This window comes from Pavona decussata, unplaced genomic scaffold, assembly GCF_977016875.1.
Source record: "Pavona decussata unplaced genomic scaffold, jaPavDecu1.1 SCAFFOLD_21, whole genome shotgun sequence".
Classification (NCBI taxonomy): Eukaryota; Metazoa; Cnidaria; class Anthozoa; order Scleractinia; family Agariciidae; genus Pavona; species Pavona decussata.
This window is the reverse complement of record NW_028145444.1, coordinates 6690001-6711531: the sequence shown is the minus strand read 5'-3', so window position 1 is coordinate 6711531 and position 21531 is coordinate 6690001. Positions and strand designations below refer to the sequence as shown.

The 21531-nt window shown below is 39.6% G+C and overlaps 2 protein-coding genes across 7 annotated transcripts in view; both read right to left on the bottom strand.

Moving 5' to 3' along the window:
* Nucleotides 1-1895: 1895 nt before the first annotated feature.
* On the bottom strand, nt 1896-6738 carry LOC146486509 (uncharacterized). Its single transcript, XM_085101413.1, has 5 exons — nt 6128-6738; nt 5406-5630; nt 4047-4248; nt 3101-3257; nt 1896-2303 (listed from the first exon to the last, which is right to left on the bottom strand). Exons 1-5 carry the CDS (start codon nt 6720-6722, stop codon nt 2241-2243), a joined length of 1242 nt encoding a protein of 413 aa, XP_084957539.1. The 5' UTR covers nt 6723-6738; the 3' UTR covers nt 1896-2240.
* Nucleotides 6739-13914: 7176 nt separating this feature from the next.
* The window catches only part of LOC146486507 (RNA-binding motif, single-stranded-interacting protein 2-like), a 64675-nt gene continuing 57058 nt past the window's right edge, over nt 13915-21531 (bottom strand). For 5 of the 6 annotated variants that reach the window (XM_085101367.1, XM_085101359.1, XM_085101390.1 and 2 more), the window contains 4 exons: nt 20577-20816; nt 19646-19785; nt 18874-18919; nt 13915-17970 (listed from right to left, as the gene is read on the bottom strand). In XM_085101367.1, the coding sequence (XP_084957493.1) occupies nt 18913-18919; nt 19646-19785; nt 20577-20816 (387 nt within the window). In that variant the 3' untranslated portion in view covers nt 13915-17970; nt 18874-18912. Of the gene's footprint in view, nt 17971-18873; nt 18920-19641; nt 19786-20576; nt 20817-21531 lie in introns of those variants that run through there. The other variant, XM_085101398.1, reaches the window with a different exon arrangement.

Sequence of the window (21531 nt, the reverse complement as noted above, 5' to 3'; positions counted from 1 at the left end):
CTGGGGTCTCCAGTCCTGTCTGACTCCATCTCAGTTCCTTACCACGAAGGAATCCGTCGTCGTGGGATAAGTCTGTATCGGAAATAAGGAGCTTGTTGCCTCAGTGGTGGCGGTTCCACTTTTACTATATTTTTTTCCTCTTACTTTGGCTGCCCTCCCTCTCCAACCCATTATGGTTATTTAGAGCAGCCAGTACATGTCTTTATTAAGTGCTAGTCCAAGCTAATGTACGAGTTTTGTTACATATTGTTAACTAAAGTTGTTGTTGTTGTTGTTGTTGTTGTCCGGCCTTCTGTCGTGAAAGGTCTCCACTGAAGCATCGTGATCCGGAAACTCTCCCGCAAACAGGAGTGAGTCGTAATATCAAGCTTTTCAACATCCATCCCGTGGAACTTGACTTGAGGGAGGGGGGAGTCACATGCAAGGTAACTTTACAGGAGGTCCATGCCATTAATTTATGGTTTTCGTAATTCGCGGGAGCCATCCTTTAGTTCTCATCGACTTCCAGTCTCTTTCTGGTTCTTCCTCGACGATATTTTTTGGCCCTCCAAACGGTTCAACCTCAGCAACAGTATTACGCCTTGGTCATACAGTGAAACCCCGTTATTACGGACACGGTCGGGACCAGAAAAGGTGTCTGAAGAGGGTTAATTTAAAGGAAAAATGTATTCAGGGGGACCAAGAAAACTGTCCGTAATGACGAGTGTCCGTATTAAGCGGGTGTCTGTAAAGCGGGGTTTTACTGTAGTTCGTGTTGTTTCTTCCCTTACGTTCGATTCACTCTCTGTTTCGTTCTTTTTATGACGTGGGAATGTGAGTACCCCCCTCCCCCTTCGACATCGTTGGTGCCAGATGCCCTACGTTCGAGTATAAATCCACTTGTCAAGCATAATGCATTCCCTCAGGCATGGATGAGATTAGACGTTCGTCTGACAGGCATCCCACTAAATCAACTAGGGAGAAACCCGTTTTCCCTCAAACAGAAAACTATAGCATTGTCTCTATAGTACACGTCCTGTCTTCAAACACTAAGGTCCACCCTTAAGTGAGCACACCAAATCAGACACAGTAATGTTCAGTGTCACGAAAGGTCTTTTATCCCCTTCATTCGTCATCAAGATAGTCTGAGCCTGAAATCCTCCGAGAACGAAAAAATTCGACTCAAATCCGTAAACACTATTGTCTTCCTTTTAGAAATCGTTAGCTTATGGTCATCGAGTTCTGACACAAAAACACGTCACATTTCAAACTTTACACAGATCACGGCAAATCTCTGTGTTTGCTATGGCAAGCACGAAGTAAAAAAACCGAATCCTTTCAGAAACGGAAATTTCACTCCAGTAATAAGCTCAGTGGCAGATCGAAAACCTTCAGGTTAGTAGGAGGAGGGGAGGGGGGGAGTCTCAAACGCTCGACTTGCTTCTCTTGAAAACTAAGGACAGGCGCCTGGGCCCCAGGGGCCCTCCCCTAGATCAGCCAATGAAGCTACCCCCAAAATAACCCCGTCAAAAACTTCTTGTTGGCTTATATTCGGAAAGTTTTACGACTGTACCGTCATGAATTTCGACAACAGAATTATAGCTTGGATCGTTTAAGCTTAAGAGTGTCGTAAAAGCAAAACCAAAGTAATTGGTCTGGCCAATCGCAACATATGTAAACAACACAACGAACCAATCAGAATTCGAAGCAAATACGTGTAACTGGCGGGAAAACGCGTAAGACGAAAACACGATTGGTTTGGGTTTGGATTCCCATTGGTTGAGAAGGTGGCGCGAGTTTTGTTAACCAATCACAGAGCATAGTAATTCAAAACCAAGGCAATCATGCAAACGCGAAATTAATTTCGGCACTCAATTGAAAACCGCTCTAAATAAGTGATTAAATAGACTACTGTCTCGTAATAACCAACGAGTAATATACTCGTTTATTTATTGTTATTATTTACAAAACGGACGAAAAATATATTACACATGTTTTCATAGCAGCGAAATGTAAGTTTCTGCTTGTTTATGAGCAATAATGAGAAATTAGGTACTTAGATATTCCATCGATCACGGTTATTTTTCAATAGTTGTGTAAGAGTTATCAAGGAAATGTTTAAAAATGAGGCGTTTTCACGACAACGGAAAAACAAATTAAATTTCCTCTGTTTAAAAGTACTTTAGACGTTTAAGGAAGGACTCAGAGCACTGATAGAAATATAGTAAAATATGAGGAAAAAATCGCAATGCATCAAAGTTTCATGAAGTCCATGAATACGTAAGTCTTGGGCGATGCTTGTGGAAGTCTCTCCACTGAAGAATCTGGAACGAAATCAAACAAAAGTGTTACACAGTACAGTGAAATGCACCCAAACGTCTTTTGCCCTGTTCCCAGCGTTTAGAAATCGCGATATCGTGCAAAAACTAGCTGATAATTTTTTTTCAAGGTAACGCATTAATGATATTCGATAAGCTACGTCCCAAAACTGGGAGAATACCAAAACTAGCTTCCAGTCTAAAATATTTAGAGGTATTGAGCTAAAATAAAGCTGAATTTGAAAGACCTGTGTAACTAAATTGGGTGAACAGAAACTGTGGTACTCAACTCCATCCAGCAGTTGATACTTAATTATAAGTTATGAAGTTAGTCCTTCGCTCTCCATTCCCTTTGTTGTCTTTAATTTTTTACCATATATTCTTAGCTTGTAAACAGGAAGCCCAGATCCTCATAAGCCGCATAGTCTCCATCAGGCCTTACTCGCTGCCTGCCATTTATTTGTTACGGAAAAAGTCTGGATTATTTTTGTTTAAAGGCAATGAATTGAGAAATAATGTACTGTAGAATTATAAGCCTGTGTGACATATACCAAGTTAGGTCGGTTGCCATGGTTGCGATTCTCCCTCAAGCCTCCTTACAATTGCACAGGTTAAGGTTACATTGGCAGGCATTTTCAGTTATACAAGGGCAAGGTATTGGCCAAGGAAGACGCTGAGGCGAGAACTGAAAAACGTACTTAGCTTGTAATTGTATCGAGTGCCGAAGCTTAGGTTGATTGAGAATAGAACTTGATAAAATGGTATTGACACAAATCTTCTAACCGAGCTTGATGTTAACTTACGGGTTCAGAGTTTGCAAGTGAAGAAGTGACTGGCTCCGCCTCAGTAGGACTGATCGACTCAACAGAAGAAGCGTTACTAGCAGATTCGGCACCTTTTCCTGTCAAACAGCCTTCAGGGACTACCTTTGTGTGTTTGGTCGAGGGAGACAGCAACTTGCTGTGGCAAGAAACAAGAAATCTCAGGTTACTGGAAAAGAACTACAATCAAATCAAGAAATGCTGGAAATTCTACCTCAGTTGTCGTTACATGAAGCTATATTAAGTTTTGGAAGTTGCTAGAACAATAATTTATTCAACGCATTATTTCATTGTCAGTGTAAAATGGTTTTTCTTGGTAGTACATTATGCGAGATTTAGCATTCTTTTTTAAAAAAAAAAAATGCTTTGTTTATAGTGGAAATGCACTTAGCTACACAAAGCTAGTTTACAGGCATTCCACTCAGAAATAACCGGAAACAAATAATAATCAAATCAAACATAACATGTTAAAACCTCCATCCCTGTTCGCTCACTCAACACGACATACAACTCAGCATGTCAGCCTTACCAACCCCTTTCGTTTAAGGTGAACATTGTCGATTCATAAACTTGTTGGTTTCTTGTGGAAAACTTGCTCAGATTTTAGAATTCAAGAACCAATTACATATACTGGGTACTTGATATATTTCATGGTTGTCATATGGGACCAAAGTTTTCACGACTGTAGAATTTTATGTAATGTATGTAAGTATCATGTATGTGCGGGAAAGTGCGTCTCTGTAGATTTTTAACGTAGAGTGCGCTCTAGCGAAGGCAAGTATGCTGTCATTTTAGCGAAGCTACCCAGCTCTTTTCAAGCAAATTTGCCTGTGTCTCCAGGATTTTTATGAAGCACGTCACGGCTGACACGACTTATTTCTTAACAAGATCATAAATTTTTTGGATGAAATTCAAACCAACAACTTACCGAGGAACCTTGAAGAATCGAGGGCCATTAGATGTTTTGGGGAGTTTCTCACCGTAATGATACGGGCAATCCACTTCTGGGTTCGTCTTGTTGTCTACTGCAGGAATTTCGCTGTAGATTTGTTCCTCACTTGACGTTTTCTGGGGTGTTTCAGTGATATCTGGTTCAGCCACCTCGTCTTTCCTTCGATTCTTAATTGGTCCTCCCTATATAGTATCAATACAAAAGTTACATTTATGATTGAGTTCTTCTAAGAAGCATTAGTATATTCACACTTAAATCTAAGTACTCAAGATCATACTAAGCATTACCGAAACTGTTAGAATCGTGAAAAACAGACGACGCTTCGGCGTGAGTATAAGTTGCTGGTTTTTGAAGGTTTTAACAGTTTCTATAATTCTTAAAATGAATTTAAGTAGTCTTTCATCACAGATTTCTATACTTGAATGTTGTAAAATAGTCGCTTCTTACTCTAAAGTACCTTGAGCAAATCAGTGAGAAATTAGAAAACTTTCGACCACAGTACCGCTAAGCTGTCTAGCTTCGTTTACGGGAAGCTCTCAAACGCACCACGCAGACTTTCATGGCACAGCCGACCACTCTATTCCGATCCGAAAATATTAATGCTACGAAAATGACACTTGAAGAACAAATAGTGCATCCAAAGATGTTTCCTTTGAGGTACAAACAGGAAATGGTGACGTCACCTCACTTGAGAATTACGTTATGATTGCCAAACGACAGCCATCTTTGTTGCGCAATCTTGGATTTCTGGATTCCCTAAAACTTTAGAAAGCCACCAAAATTGACCGAAAAGTAATCGAGACCAATACAACAAAATGAGCGAAAAATATTGAAGGTACTGTAAGAAAGATAAGTTTTCTTCATTCAGATAAGGATATTTCATTTTCTGCAAAACCATTTCTTTAAAATGGCTTGCCACGATAACGTCAAATTCAGTGAATACTAACCTATGACACCCAATTGTGTCGAAATACATTGAATTCTGAAAAATCCACGAAGTTTGATGGCGTTTGGTTAAATATTAATTAACGAAATTATGAACGTTCAAATTCGTCGCGGTTAGAATACGCCGCACCCTTAACTGTCCTTTACCTATTTCGTAGCTTTAAAAACTTTCATGATTTTCAATCCATCGTGTGCGACTTAACTCTTAACATCACGTAACACAAATAGGTAAGACCTCAGCCTGTTCCAGGATCCGCAGGAGACGTGATGCACCCACCTTCAGCCGAAGCTGTACATTTCATTTACTGCATCCCAAGTCTACTGCCAAACTACCCCCTTAACTGTGCCGTATACAGCTCACGTTAAGAAACAACCCTTACTCTTCACTACTTGCCTTTGTTCCCTTTATACCCCATGGCTCTGGCTCAGGGATTGGGTTGATTTCACAGGTATCCTCATCCTCGCCTTTGGTCATAGACTCAGCTAATGCCCAAGCCTCTTCGAATGCTATGTTGGCATTGGGCTTCAAGGATCGCATAATTAAATTATAGGCCGCGTCATAGTCGAAGCACTTGTTTTCCACGACTTCTCTTTCCCTGTGCCATGGGAAGGCTCCTGAAATTCCATATCACCAAAGAGAAGACTTTAGTTTACAATGAAATGTAAGGCTAAAGTAAGTTTACGCCGAGGTTTCTACTGTTTTGCTAGGTTGCATAGGAAGTAGTTGAAACATTCTACTTAACTTACGTCTCTGTAGGTGCCAGGTGTTTTCACTTTGGGTACCTGTAGCCAAAGACACCTCTTTATAGTTTCAGTGTACTATAATATCATAACTATATTTAACAACACTGGGCCATGATTTGCCTTGTCGCAATTTATTCGTTAGCTTTTTAAATTATCTTGTCAAAACTGATCGATGACATAGTATCTTCAGAAGAGGCTTGTAGGACGGAGAGATATCACTCAATTCCTTCGAATTTCCACGTCCAAACATTGTTCTTTCATTTGTTCAGTCACAAATTCATTCGACCATTCATCCATTAGTAGATTGATTTGAGCTTATACTTGCTTAGCTTGCAATTTTAAATTATCAACAACCATTGAGAACTTACGATCTCTCGAAGCCATATCATTGTCTTCCAGACTCCAAGTGTCATCGTCCTCGTCCTCGTCCATGTCAGCTTTCCTTACAACCACATGCTCACCACTCACGCCAGGTATTGGTTCTACACCTCCGCCCATAACACTAAGACCATTTTTCTCTTTAATTTTCACCTTTCCCTCATTCATGCCATTGTTAGTCACTCCACAGGTGTCGATATCCATTACATCGTCGTCCACAAATTTCACGTTGTCATCCTCGTATCCATCAGCCATGTCAGGGACATCATTTACAGTTTCTTTCACAAACCCGTTCACAAAATCCTCGCATATGCTAGACATACTGGCCTTAGTGATCATAGGTCTCTCCGCAGATCTGCTTAAGTTGTCATCACCATTCACACGATCCAAGTCAGGCATATCAACCTTTTCAAAAGACTGAGTCACACCTTTCTTGCACTCACAAGGAGCGTCATGTACAGATTTCATGCCCTTATACATCCGTTCATCATCATAGTCATCTTCAATAGTGATAACCACTTCGTCTCTTGGGGCAACTGGAACCTTACAGGACTGGGTCGAAGAACCACTGTTATCGGTTTCCATAGAACCACTTCTTGGCATATCAACCTTTTCAAAAGACTGAGTCACACCTTTCTTGCACTCACAAGGAGCGTCATGTACAGGTTTCATGCCCTTATACATCCGTTCATCATCATAGTCATCTTCAATAGTGATAACCACTTCGTCTCTTGGGGCAACTGGAACCTTACAGGACTGGGTCGAAGAACCACTGTTATCGGTTTTCATAGAACCACTTCTTGTCAATTCACCAGAGGTGGAAGAAACTAGTGCATCTAGACTGGAAGATTCCTTGGGCGTGACGGGATGTGACGAGCGTAACAATTCTGGAGATGTGTGCAGGCCGTGTGAGGAGGGTTGAGCAGGAGTCGAGGGCACTGTTAAAGGCATAGTAACTTCTGTTGGCGCAGTGCTAGCAGTTTGGGTTGAAGAACTTTGGGGAAGAGTCATGTAAGATTGCATGGCCAATGAAACTGCGCAGGAAGATGTGGAAACTTCAGTGGATAGCGGAGAATCAGTTTTAATTTCCAGCTCAGACGGCCAAAGTTTTTCCGAGACAGCTGTCAAAGATGGAGACTGACTGACGTCACGTTCAACCAATTCATCTGAAAGCGAAGAACAAGTAAATGAAACATCAGGAGAACTTAACTCTGGTATCTCGACGACAGTGAAATCCTCGGTTTTTGCAGTTTCGACGTCAACGTATGTAGATACTGCCATAAGTGGAGTAGAGGTTGGTATTTCCGTGAGGGTCCATACTCCTTGAGCATCACCATGTGTTGCCGCTAGTTGGTAAGATGAAGGTCGGATGCTTTGCTGTTTTGTCTTGACAGAGTTCTCATATTGTTCCTGGTCTTGTTCCATGACAGACTTCTCAAACACAATCTCTTCTTCGCTTACGTCTTCTTTAAAGTTGCTCATTGAGGGAAATTTCTCCCCAAGTTCAACGTCCTTATTCCGTGAACGCTTCTTCCTGCAGTTCTTCCTGTGATGAAATTACAAAAATCAAGAAATGGTTTTGGAAATAATGGAGTGATTTGAAATCGTTCCGAATGGGCAGATATGCTGTTACCTGACAAGGTGGCATCAAGACAGGATTATAGGCAGAGGGGAAGATACTGCTAAGTACTGAGGAGACAGTGGGACAATATTGTTAAAAGGGAGGCAGTTAGCGAGTGTCACAGGGATCACGACAGGCTGGAAGTTTAAGTTAGGGCATAAGTGTTTTAAATCCCTTTTTCAAGCATTGAGGAACTCATTAATTGGGTCATCAACGCGGTTCTACAGACTCTGGGTGAATATACGCGGTGATCTAATCAGAAAAGAAGTATTTCACAAGAGAAGGCTACATTGGATTCTTCAGCCAAAATAAATTTCCCACTGTAGCAATATGGCTATAATAACTGGGTGCCATGTAAGCAGGTTCCCTCTCTCTAAGGGGGGACACCTTCGGGACAGTTTTTATCAGTACATATTGGCAAGACAGGTATGTATTGGTTGGTACCCTTTTTTTACATTACAAGCAAGAACAAGAATTGAAAACGTACCACAGACGAACAAGGCCCGTCAACATGCACAACAGTACCAACATTCCAGCACAAACCGCTGCAATAATTATCGGAGAACCCGACTCATCTGGATCATGTCGACTATCGTCAGTTTGATCGTTTTCAGTCTGCTGTTCAGATCCAGATTTCCTCTTCCGTTTTACACGTATCTTTCTTTTGTCCTCAATTTGAGTCCCAAAATCACGCGCAACATTCCAACGAAGCTCTGTGGATTTGATTTTGAAATGCTTGTCCCTTTTCAGTGGTTGCGTCTTCGATGAAGTGCCACCCCCTGATGGACGTTCGTTATCCTTTACTCCGGGTCTGTGGCCGTTTGATGAACCCTTCTTGCCTTCATCTGCAGTGTAACGTTTTGTTTCTGATTCGTCCGTTCCTAATGAAGACTTCCCTCCGCGTAATGAGTTCTCGTCCTCATTTGTTTCTGATTCGTCCGTTCCTAATGAAGACTTCCCTCCACGTAATGAGTTCTCGTCCCCATTTGTTTGTGATTCGTCCCTTCCTAATGAAGACTTCCCTCCACGTAATGAGTTCTCATCCTCATTTGTTTCTGATTCGTCCGTTCCTAATGAGGACTTCCCTCCACGTAATGAGTTCTCGTCCCCATTTGTTTGTGATTCGTCCGTTCCTAATGAAGACTTCCCTCCGCGTAATGAGTTCTCGTCCTCATTGTTCCTGTTTCCTTTACTTATTTCTTCTTCTGAAGTGTTGTCCTCTCCTGGTGATTCACTGTCAGCCTCACCACCTGGCAGCGAAGACATATATACCTCCATTGGTCCAATGGGAGACTTGTCATCGGTCTTTAAAGAAAAATCTATGACAGAAAATTGAGTTAAAAACATAGTAACGTCATTTGAGATGAGAAAGAAAGTTGTCTGCAGTGAAGTAATTTGAATACCTCTTAATTTCCTAAACAAAGTGGTATTTATTACCACTGAAGACCTACCCTGTTGAGCACCTAGATCTTGACTCGGGTATTACATGACCTCCAGCATTTGGTCACTGCTCACCCATTAATACACATTGGTAGAGGGACTGGACTTTTTATGCAATTAGGAAACAATGCCACTATGTACAGAGATCAACTAGCAATAAATTCCCAAGCCTCTGATCCTTCGGTGGCTTTCGTCCGATCGAAAGCGCGATGTAGTAACATAACACCGCCAAATTTTTCCGCTAGGCGTCCAGAGAAGGGGATCGGATGAGGGAGCTTAAGTATTTTCAAAGTTACAGGAACCGAGCCAGATTGTCAGCACCTGTGAGTTACATGGCTTACTCAACGCGTTGGAATGGACGGAAACTTTACCTTTGGTAGGGAAGACAGATATAATTCCTCTTTTATGCCTCAATGGAGAAGCTGATTGCTTTATTCCAAAGACACTGGTATGCGATGGCACCGCAACCCTCTGTCTCTTCGTCGCTCTTCTCAAGGCGAAACTGTGGACATCGGTGAAGATCTTTTTGTTGGTTGCCCGTCCATCATCGATGTTCTGTTTAGTGGAACCTTTCAGCGGACGAAGTCCTTCATTGTCAGGTGGGAGTGCAGCACCCCGATGAAATGAAAGACTTCCCAGTCCTTCCTCAGAAAGATGACCCGGTCCTGCTGAAACTTGGATGAGGAAGCATACACTTTACTAAGGGTTACAATCTTATTTCAATAAAGTTGTCATTCAAAAAACCTTTTACACGTTTTGAAGAGTGCTTTGGAAAGTTAAGTAGCCTGCAATTAATTGGGAGTGATTGATTGATTGATTGATTGATTGACAACAGCAAATTTTGGAGTATCATGTTCAAGATGATTTCAAAATAACGCTTTTGCAAGCAAGGCACAGAAAATTGTCTTCTTTTGGTAATTAGTGTTTATTGTCTGTGAATACTCTTCGTGAAAGCGCTTTTGTGAAAACAGTCTTGCAAACTTCAAATCAACAAACGGCGCAGAACAACAAAGTTCAACATCGTGTTTATATTTTGTAGCTGTGTTTATTCATTTTGATTTGATAACAGGGCCGGAATATTGCCTTTAGAAAAGGCGTTTTTCCACACCGTATAAAAAGAGGATGGTGATCGAGCCGGTCCTTAAAGACTATCTTCAAATGGTTGACATTTGCATTGAAACTATCCTCCCCGACCTATCAACAGCTACAGCTTCTATGTATTCTATGTATTCTTAGTTTGCAAAAACAGCGGCAATCTTGAAGCAAATTGAGATTTCTTACAAAGCTTTAACCCGGCTCTCTTAACCACCTAGTAAGCACGGACAGAACCCACGCCAGTTAAGGACAGTTTTTTGTGACCCTTTCTTTGTCCAGAACACTGTGGTGCGTTGCAAAATGTGCACGTGATGAATAGGTTCATTTAAAGCTGATAATGTAGTAATTAGCTTCCTGTAACATGCTGTAACATGAAGCAAATTCCACAAGATCAGCTTAAATAAACCATGCCAAACAAAAAAATCACTTGAAAAAGGTAATCGAGACATTTTTGTGTCTGAGATTTCAATTTAGTTCTATTTTCCGGAGGCGGGGATGGTTCCTTATATTTTAGTAGACTTAGGCTGTTTTGTACTGCAGTCAGTAACTCTGATCCCAAAACCTCTTATGAGGGATTTCTTGTCATCATTCCAGAATAGGGTCAATCGAACGCACCCTATTTTTCCGTGTGCTCGCCATGATCGCATACTTCGCGTCGATCGAACTCCATTTTGTTGCTCAGACCTAATATCACGTTACTCGCTAGTCTTGGAGCTCTCCCAGGTAGCGCTTCATATAGTAGCTAGGGATTTTACGAAAGCACGACGGCAATGGCAGCGGCAACAAAAATGTCACTTGGAAATTACATATCCACGTTATCCTATCTACTTTGGGACTATTCCAATCCGTTCAACTTACATCAATGTGAACGAATTATCCAGGAACATGATTAGTAGGAACGGCGTTCAAGTCCAGAAAGAGAAAAAAATTCACTGTCGTGTGCCCATGCTCTCCTTAAAACTTCAAATTTGTTCGTTTCACATCGTTGTCTTTTATAGAGGCCGTCAAATAAATATATAAATTTTTAACGCATGTCCAGAGCCGCTGTCTAGTTCGTTAAAACTTTTGTTCCTTGACGTTCTCGTTGCCGTCGCATAAATAATTGAAAAGTGTGTAAGTTCCGTAAGGGTAGTATGCATGGAGAGACGTTTATAGCGATAATACTTTAGCTCCTCGATACTGACAGAGATTTAGAATTACGGGAGTACGGCTAACGGCAAAAATGACCACGTGACCATTTTTATCCTTCATTTGCCGCTTGCTGTTTTCGGCTTTTCAGTAAAATTGAGTAGGTTTGCGTTTACATTAAATGCCAGAACTGGTTTGCACCATTCTCATCTATGTACTCGTTTTTTCAAGAAAGCATAAACACAAACAAATCTGGCGTTTGCCGAAAACGCGATTCCATTAAATCTCTCTGAATACTGAGAACACCCGATAACTCGCGACCTCGGAACGCACTTTACTTACTTACCGGAAAGCACACGCAATGTCCTCTTAAATCACCACGGCATCTAATTTGTAGATATGTGATTATAAAATTTGCTTGGGTGGCTACATTGCCGATTGTAGCTTTATTGGAATGGGCGCAGTCGTGTTTGTAGTTTTCCATAAAACTGTACAAAACTGTAAAGGGCGGGAGAAATACGCAGCATTTACGCGCCAATGCGGATTTCAATATTGTACTGAAGTTACTTCTTACCTTTACAAACTCCTTTTGCAAGGAGAAAGCACAATAAAAGCAATATGTAAACCTCTTTTCTCTTCTTTGTCATATTGAATTAACCCGATGGGATAATCAACGACATTTTCTTGTTGAAAATGATCAACTTGCGTCATAAACGTAATTTATTGTTCATTTAGCTCGCACGCATCCGCGCGCTAATGAGCTGTGACGTAATAATCACAATATAACGACTCAATTTCCAGTTTGGAGTTGTTCCACTCATTATTATTATTGCCTAAGCTTGCTCCGGAGGAAGGTGATCTTAAATCCCAATTTTTCGCCACCTTTATGGCTTGCTTATTACCGTAGAGATTCGTTTAGTATGAAAGTTTTATTGTCCAACTCCACTCTGTACTGTACAAAAAACCGGTTTGGAGGGTTATCCCTAAAGAAAAAAACCGGTTTTCCAACGCGCGCGCCCTCATCTTGAAAGTTTTTACCTATCAGAAGAGCGTCTCAGAAAAGCTTCAAAAATATAATCAATCTATAAACATAGATGTTTTGTTGGGTAGTATTGCTGTATAATTTTACATGTTGTTTGTACTTTGACTCAAATGTAGCAAACCTCGTAAAAATTTAAAGCGATATCACACCCCAAATATATATATGTACTAGTAATTTCAATATGAAAGTGAGTGCTGGCGAAGGGGGATAAAGTTGTGGGGATTTAATTAAACAGTTTGGGTTTGGAAAAGGGGGTCGACTTTGAGGGTAGGGGGAGTAGGTTTCAGTTGGATGAGTTGTAAAAATCATGACTACAGCAAGGATTGGTTTTGAAAATGGGTCATGGCAGGTTTAGTGATTTGTTTAACCCACATTGGGGAAGAAATGTTGAAAACGCTTCTTTTTTGTGGGATGGGGGTGTTGGTGAAGTGGACGGATCAGCCGCCCCAAACGGCTCAGATTTTGAATTATTTGCCTCAACGAGCAAAGAACTCAAGTAAAAGTGCAACGAGTCGTTTGATTTCAGAGTGAAGCAATCATCTGATTTCACAGTTGCACAGTTCGCTTCGACGAGCGATCGACATGTTTTCAATTCTTTTGCCTCAACGGACACACTTACGGACCGAAAGAGAATGACTCAACTGTCGAGTTATCTTGCACAAACTCCACAGATTTTGAATGATTGGGCTCCACGGGCGAAGAACTCGTGTGAAAGTACAACGAGTCCTTTGATTTCACGGTTGAGTGGTTCGCAGATTTTCAATTATTAGCCTCCACGGTATTTTTTCTATTTGCTGTTTTTTTTTTGCTTCTGTAATCATTCATCAAGGTCACGAACGGAAAGACATCAATTTGTGTTTGGCTGGTTTTATACTTCCACCGCTTGAGGATTGAGATTACTTTCCACGGGAAAATTTTACCGCGATCTTACGCACAGACGGTTTCGAGGCGCAGTTGACTTTGCCATAAAACAAATAGGTAAGTATTCCTAAATATTTTTATTTGCTAGATGTCTTCATTTGCTTGTGAATATTCATCAAGGTCAAGAAAAGGATCAATGATGAATCAAAGTGATATCTTTCCGTTCGTGACCTTGATGAATGATTACAAAAGCAAACGTCAACTGCACCTCGTAACCGAAAGCGTCTGACAGCGTGCGATTCTCAAGTGCAAAGTGAGGTGTGCATCCTGGATTATACGTCAGCCATGTGATTTGCGCGTGATTGTCGTCTCAGCCATCCCGGATAATGCTCTACCGCGCAAGCTTCGAGTCTTACATCCGACAAAATTTTGGATCTTTTCCCCTATTGACAAGAATAGTGTGCTGTCTCGCTAACGCTCGCCAGCAATTAGGTGCTGACCAAAAGCAATGCGGGCTCTGGGCTCTAGATTGTGTTGTCCACAAGCCCGCGCATGCCCTGTAATGCGCTCATCAGACAACACACATAAACTGCAGTCATTTCCATTTTTTATTTTGCATTTTTGATTCAACTACACAAACAACTACTTAAAATTAAAATATTAAACTTAAAAAATGACACAACACAAACCACAAAACTGTACGACCAATGCAAGCGCGTTTTAAAAAAGTAATCCCTCAGAAAGGTTCGCAGACAGAGTGAACTAAATGGTCGATATCTCAGTATTTCATGATTTCTCAAATGCTTTGTTTTTAAAATAAACTGTAAGTTTTAATTTCCTGTCTCGACCTGGTACAAAATGGTGCCTTTCTCGTTAGATGTTACGACTAAACCGGTCAAACCGTACTTCATCAAATACTGAGCTTCGACACCTAATTCCTTGGGAATGTAAAACTGCGCAATAATGTACCCATGCTGAAGTTGGTCATTGTTTTATCCTTTTGCTGAAAATCTATAGCCCACAAATCACCTTCTCTCTTATCCAGCACCATATTGCGATTCAAGAATTGAGACGTACGTCTCGATACGGAGTAAAGGCTGCATGGCAGCCAAGATTACAAATCCACTTCATTCCTAAAGTTGACATCGTATACTTCAATATGATGCAAGCCCAGTACCAAAGCGTGCTTGACTTTCTCATGATCCACCCAAAAGTCCCGAAGAAGCCGGGCAGGGTCGTCTACCTTTCTCGGTCAAGAACGCTTCTGAATGGGATGCAAATGGCTTTAAATTGGCTGAGAGCTACAAGGAATAGATACCAACGATTGTCCGACACTGTTTAAAGTCTAGAAACCTTTCAAAGTCTCGTTTTTGTCGCGTTTTAGTATTCAAGAGGGTTACTCTAGAATTAAGACGCAAATAAATATAATATCCTTGCCTGGTTAAGATCTGTCAGAAGTATTAGGAAAGGTTTTATGAGCAAAAGTCACAAGAAAGTCACTGTTGAAAATTTTATATCGAAGCTATAGGAATTAAATGTCCGTGTGAAAGACAAGGTTGTGAATAGAGAATGAATCCAGATTCAGTATATAATCAGTAACATTTTACCGACTGAAATAGCCGATTTTCTAGTCAAATGTCCAAGTAAAAAAAATTTCTTAAGAAACAAACGTATGCATTGAAGAAAGGTTGCATTTCAAATCACCAAGTGCATAGGACTCTCACCAAACAATTAGTTGAAAAAGTGATATGATGAATGATGCGGTAGCGACTGGAAGGTAATAAAACAGCTTTTTCAAAGATAGACAAATTTTGTACACGACAGGAATTCAAAATACTACACTCAAAAAAAATCAACGAGCGCGAAAATTAGAAAGCATTGCGTTATCCCAATATGTACAATTAAAATTGCCAAATGCTTCTGACTCCTGTATGCTAATTCTTCGTTGAAAAATAAAAAAAAAAAAGCGCTAGTGGCTCTCAGAACAGAGGATGACCCGAGGAAGGAGAAATAATCGACCCAATTTGCCTCGATTTTGTCATCAAATTCCAAATTTCCAACAAAAGGGTGTTACTGCAGCCTGCGAACACTGACGTATTTCCGGCTGTGGCTTCTCTCGTCCAATGAGAAGCGACTACCGAAAATAACACTGCGTTCGCACGCTAGTGCGACTGGATTTCGAATTAAGAAACGAACCTTATAAAGGTCTTTCTAGCCCGCACAACAGGCGATATATTTATACGTTTTTAGAGCGGGAAGCGAGAACGAAACGCGAGACCAGGGCGTAACGCGAGAGAGCAAGATCGCGCTCGCTTCACACCGAAACACGCATAAAAATAACGCCTGTTCTACAGACTAAGGTTCGAGACCAACTAACAACACTAAATTTTGAAAATAGATGATGACAAAACACAAAATCTAAAACGACTTTGTTTGACGTGACCAGCATTTAATAGTCTTACGGCTGTAGTTCTTGGATTCCAGATTGATTTCGAAATGAAAAATTTTGGCCTCTGTAAACAGAGCCTATTTCAAAACTGGACGGTCCAGACAAAGCCGCTCCTGGACAATTTTTAAACAGACTACTGAAACACCATTTATCTTTTGAGACGCTACTACTTGCCCGTAAGTTTGATAGCGAAGTTTTTGAAAGAACGATTACAAAAAGACTTCCCCCACTAAGGTCATCCTCTGCTATCTACTGGTCTACTGGAAAAATCCTATTTCAGCTAATTCTGGACTACAATTTTAACTCCAGCACCCAAGCGTCAAAATCTAGCGTCAACGTTTTTACAAATCATTGGGTTTTTTTTTCTCTCATAAAATAGAAAGTTGAGAATAGCTCTCATTACACTACAGCCCGCGGTCAGGTTTTTAGAAGCATGACAACGAGGCAAATTAGAATCTGCCTCGTTTGCACGCTGTTGTATACAATGACCGCCGACCAATGTAATGTTTGCTATTAGAAATTAAATAAGGATCACAATAGATTCTTCTTTTTTTTCTTTATGGAGAAACACAATTTAAAATAATCTTTCATCTTTCATTTCATTTCAAAACAAAAATCTATCTTGCCTCAGGAAAGACACACACACGCGCGGGGCTTTTATTATGAAGGGCAGGGGTGGAACCAGAGCGAGGATTAAGGGGGTTGCAATCCCCATTACAACGAGGTAAAAACACCAGATTTGACTCATTTTTAAACCTACTGTTCAAACAATTTCTGATGCAGCACGTCCCACTGATGTCCCATAAAAACTTGCGCGCCGACTGGCAACCCCTTGTTACAAAGAACCCTAGAGCCACCCCTATAGGGACTAAACCATACAACCTTGGAAGGCCTTTCTCCCGCGAGGGCGTGAAAATAACTCCTCAATCTCTTTCCGACTGGAAAAAAATATTTGCTAATAATCACTGTTTCGCTAAGAATTCCGCTTTCAGACTCTGTCACTGAGAATATTTGACGACACGCTCACCAATAAAATTTCCAAAGGGTTACGAAAGGACTGAGTATGAAAAAGGAATTACATGGAATAAATTGCGATTTAAAAAATAATATTCCTCTTCTTTAAAAATATGATCCGGTTGAGACTGAACAAGTATGTAGAGTAATTCCACTACTCACCGCCCTATTTCTTAGCTTATACATGCAATTCAAATAAACTAACCTAAATCGTTGATTAACCCCTAAGCTGTCCAGAGAACAAATAGGTGCTACAATGTTGGTCAATTCAAACGAAAAATTAAGACCAACCCCCCCCCCCCCCCCCCTTATTTCAATTATGGGAAAATAGCGCGTTTTGCTTTGCGCGCGAATTTATCACTGATTTTTTTTTTTCTGGGGCGGGGGGGGGGGGGATTTCTTTTTTGATTCTGTCCACAATTGTAGGTTAATATTACGCCACCACTTGCGATTTGTATTTCCCATTTACTGCTTGTTCTAAGCTCGATTGTGAGCTGCTGCTCGAGGCAAAGCGGGGAAGGAATACCGGACCCACTAAGCGGTGAAAATCTAGCCTATTTTTTATTCACAATTTGTTATAGACTGCAAATCAGTCCGTTGTTCGAGGACGTACGAGCGCACACGAACGTCGAAACGACATGTCTGGAGGCGAGCGAGGAAACGAGAAGTATTCTCCGTCCACTTACTAACTGCGAGGATCTTTCTTCTATTAAAGAAAAAAACTCTTTTGCAGTCTAATGGACACAGTTCTTGGTGAAATTGAGTGTTAGGACGGATCGTTTCCTTTGTGAAGGTCTACATTTTCTGATCTTTGGCAGTTGAAAATTCCCATGCACAATTCGCAATTTTTGAAATCCTTGAGATCTATTCTAAAAAAGAAGGAAGAGATGGCAAGGCCTGGCCTTCGTCTTTTCCCGGAATCCCTTTTATTTCAACTCATTAAACCCGGCAGCTTTTAAGGTCGAAAAAAATTTGTCAGCAAATCCATAAAAATAGACATCTTCCCTTTTGTTTTCAGATAAAAAGCAACACCAAACACATTAGCTGTACTCAGTTAATTAAATTAACACCAGTTTCTGACCCATTGAGGTTCCAAAGTCACCTCATACATCTTGTCCTGTTTTCATGCCAAAGTTGCTTTCTCTTGTCCAGACTGTGTCTGAACCAGCTTCATGACGACAAACTGAAATAAAAGAGAAAAGGGGTTAATGAAGTGAGGTAAAAATAGTTAATATACGTTATTATATTCCACGGAAAAAAGTAGCCATTTCACGGTCTGCGGTAACAAAAAACATGGTCAATGTCCCGTTAGAAGTCGATTGTTCCAGTTAACCCTAACAACTTTTATAATAATAATAATAATAATAATAATAATAATAATAATAATAATAATAATAATAATAATAATAATAATAATAATAATAATAATAATAATAATAATAATAATAATAATAAAAAAATAAATAGATCACTTTATTAAAATATTCCAAGGAAAATTAATATTTACAAGTAGAAAAAAGAATAGTAATAAAAACCTATTTACAATTCAATTGTGATTAAAATAAGAGAGTATTTCAAAGCACAACAGAGCTATTTTCAAGCACAATTTAAAAAAAAAAAAAAATACTGTAATAATAAATTTTAAAAAAGAATAAAAGTCATTCACTTTATTCATGGCTCAAGAAAATTGTTCACACTATACTAGATAAACTCTACTTGGGTTGTTTTTCCCGTAGTCCAGGCCATTCCAAACGCTACGCGGTGGTCAAACGATCCCATCATGCTTTTCGGTATCGGGTTTGCAAAATGGCGGCAAAATATGGCAACCAACAGGTGAGTGTACAAATGATTTTCTTTTCCGTTTTTCCTTGATACCAAGATTTTTAATGCATTGCAACATAAATCTAAAAGAGTGTATTCATAAATTGATACCGTTTGTAGATTATGAACCAGGCTAAAATCTGGCTGATTTCATACTAAAAGGCTTTAAGAACTTACACGCGTACGAAATTGATCATGCATTGAGTCTGATTGAGTGCGAACAAATAAGCTAAGCTTAATTTTAAAAAGGTTCATTTTAACTCACTTTAAATAATTCGTTGTTTCCTTGTTTGTTAAGCCATCATCATTTTCTTTGACAAAGAAGAAAACAGTTTTCGTAAATACAGCAATTTACCTCAACACTAATAACAAGACTAGTACTGACATGAAGACTCGTGTAGCTAGATTGCTCAAGTTTAACTTTACATGCAGTGTGTCAGAAGAACCTTTTTAATAATTAAATTGAACTTAGTATTTTCAAAGTTGTTTCCTGACTTCATTATTGTCCTTTAAATTCCCTTCTAAGTTTGTATTTTTTTTTCAAGCTGACAGTCTTCATCCTTGTTCGTTTGTTTTTAATATCACATTCCCTAGCATTTTCAATTTCAAACTTAAGTTCACAATTACAATTTTTTAGTGTTTTAACTCTCAAATCAACAACAACATTTTTATTACCACCAACATTATTGTTTTCTTAATTTATTGTTCTTCACATAATTGCCAAAAATGTTATTTTGTCTCTTATGATTTCCTCCAGTTAGTCAGCAACAAAATTATTAGGTTGGTATTTAAAAGCTATTCATCTTTTTTCCTTTTGTCTTTCTGTTCAACTTCTGGTCAACTTAATATCATTGAAGGAAAAAGTCAGATCAAATTTCAAGCAAAAGTTCATGTATTTACCTCTTAGCATGCCATTCTTAACAAATGATTTGTCAACAATGATTAACGTGAAAATAATATTATTACAAGCAAACCAACAACTAACAATATTCTACACTTGTAAGAAGAAATTTAGACATGGTCGGAGATTAAACTACCTTTGATAAGGTGACACATAGCTGGCCATTCGATGTTCTTCCAGGGACTGAGTATGGTCGGCAAGATGATGCGGCAGACCAGAGGCTTGTGGGGACATGGGAGGTCCCAGGGGATCTCCCTCACCAACCATTGAATGGTCCTGAAATAGAATTTTTTTTAAATCAAATAATCAAAATATTAATAAATCTGCAATAATTTATCTTTCTCAAACTCAATAATCCAAAAAGAGAAAATAAAGGAGATCACTACTACGAAGGTGATTTAGTAAAGATTATCATAAAATTCAAGGTGACTTTTGCTTTGAATTTCTCTAAGAATTATGAATGGCTTGAGAAACTATATCCAACACTTTGAAAGAGTATTAATTTTTGCCTGATTTCATAACATTGAGAAGTGAGTTGTAGATGAAAGAATAACAGTCTACAAAAAGGAATTTACTCCTTATAACCATTTACGCACAGAAGTCTGCTTTGCTATAAGTCAATTGAATTTGTTAACTTGATGTAATATATCAAACACGAGACAGTGTTTCATCACACATCAATCACCGAGAAGAGAGTTGAAAATACGACGTGTAGCGAAGTATTTTTGACAAACTTCGAGGTTTTTGATATTGTGATGAAACATTGTGACGAGTGTTTGATATCACTTCTCAAACAAACTGATTTTTTGAAGGAGAAATAAAGGATGTAAAAACGAGGAGTTTTTCATTTGATATCCAAACACGTCACGGTGCATGATTTCCTAAAGTTGTCTTTGGCTTTTGAATTATTAATGAGTTTGAGAAGTTGATGTCACAATAACAAAGAGACCTTTCTTATTTTTCCACTTTTTTTTCACACTTTTATTAATGATTTCTGTAAAGACAAATTTTGGCTGTTAGTGATCATTACTAAATACTCTTCCTTTCAGTGTAACATGTCATATTACCTCAAGGGACATGTACTGCGGGTGTGCATGTTGCGGTTGTCCATGTTGATGCATCATTTGCCAGGACGCTTGAGAGAATGTACTGTGAACTGGACTGGTGATGTATTGCGAGCCGGACATTTGTAATTGGTTCATCTGATTTGTTAAATGCTGTACCGAGCTCTGCTGCATTGGGCCGACATTATGCTCCATTGACGAGGGCGTTACTGCAGTTGCTGCTTGCGCTGCTGCTAGTTGACTCTTAGAAAGGGGAAAATGTATAAAGGTGAGTTGCAAGTGTGTGCAGTCACTCAATAGATGAACACCCTACATATACTATCATTAACATTGATCATGTTAGCTCTCTCTGTAAAACATCTTTTTAATGTTAATTAGTGGCACTGTCAACCAGCTGTTTAGACCAAAGCAACAGATCCTGGGAGAAGAAATTTATGGATATTAATATTCATAGGGAGGTGCGAATGACACCAAGATGCTCCACCTCAAAAAAGTTCTATGAGGCAAGTCCAGTGACTCGGAACATAACCCACAAAAGTCCATTCTTCTCCACGTAAAAAAACATAAAATAAGTTCCTGGTAAAGTCCTTCATTATTTCATTAATATACCTGGGGACCTCCACCTCCCCCTCCCCCCTGGGGGAACAGGTCTGTGTTGATAATATTATTATACTAATGTGTCTTGTCATGTAGAGTTAGAGTTCTTTTATAGTACATTTCTTGCTTTAAAGAATAAATTTTGATAAGCGCAATGGATCAAAATAATGAACTGACTATGGTAAGGAGTCCATACCAAGAAGCCTCCACAAAGAAGGTTTAAAAACAGAAAATAACTAACTGACAGATGAGAATGATGTGTTATTCAGTAATGACACAGGCAAACTTGGAAAAAGAAATTCCGAGTGCCCAGGACTATCAGGAGTCAACTACTAGTTCGGATGCTGTACCACTGAGCTGA

What these genes read in the sequence shown, in the direction of transcription:
- LOC146486509 (XM_085101413.1), bottom strand. Translation starts at nt 6,722, where the DNA reads ATGGAAACCGATAACAGTGGTTCTTCGACCCAGTCCTGTAAGGTTCCA. An exon ending in TATAAAGGGAACAAAGGCAA is followed by an intron (nt 4,249 to 5,405) that starts GTAGTGAAGAGT and finishes CTATATAGGGAG; the next exon opens with GACCAATTAAGAATCGAAGG. An exon ending in CGATTCTTCAAGGTTCCTCG is followed by an intron (nt 3,258 to 4,046) that starts GTAAGTTGTTGG and finishes TTCTTGCCACAG; the next exon opens with CAAGTTGCTGTCTCCCTCGA.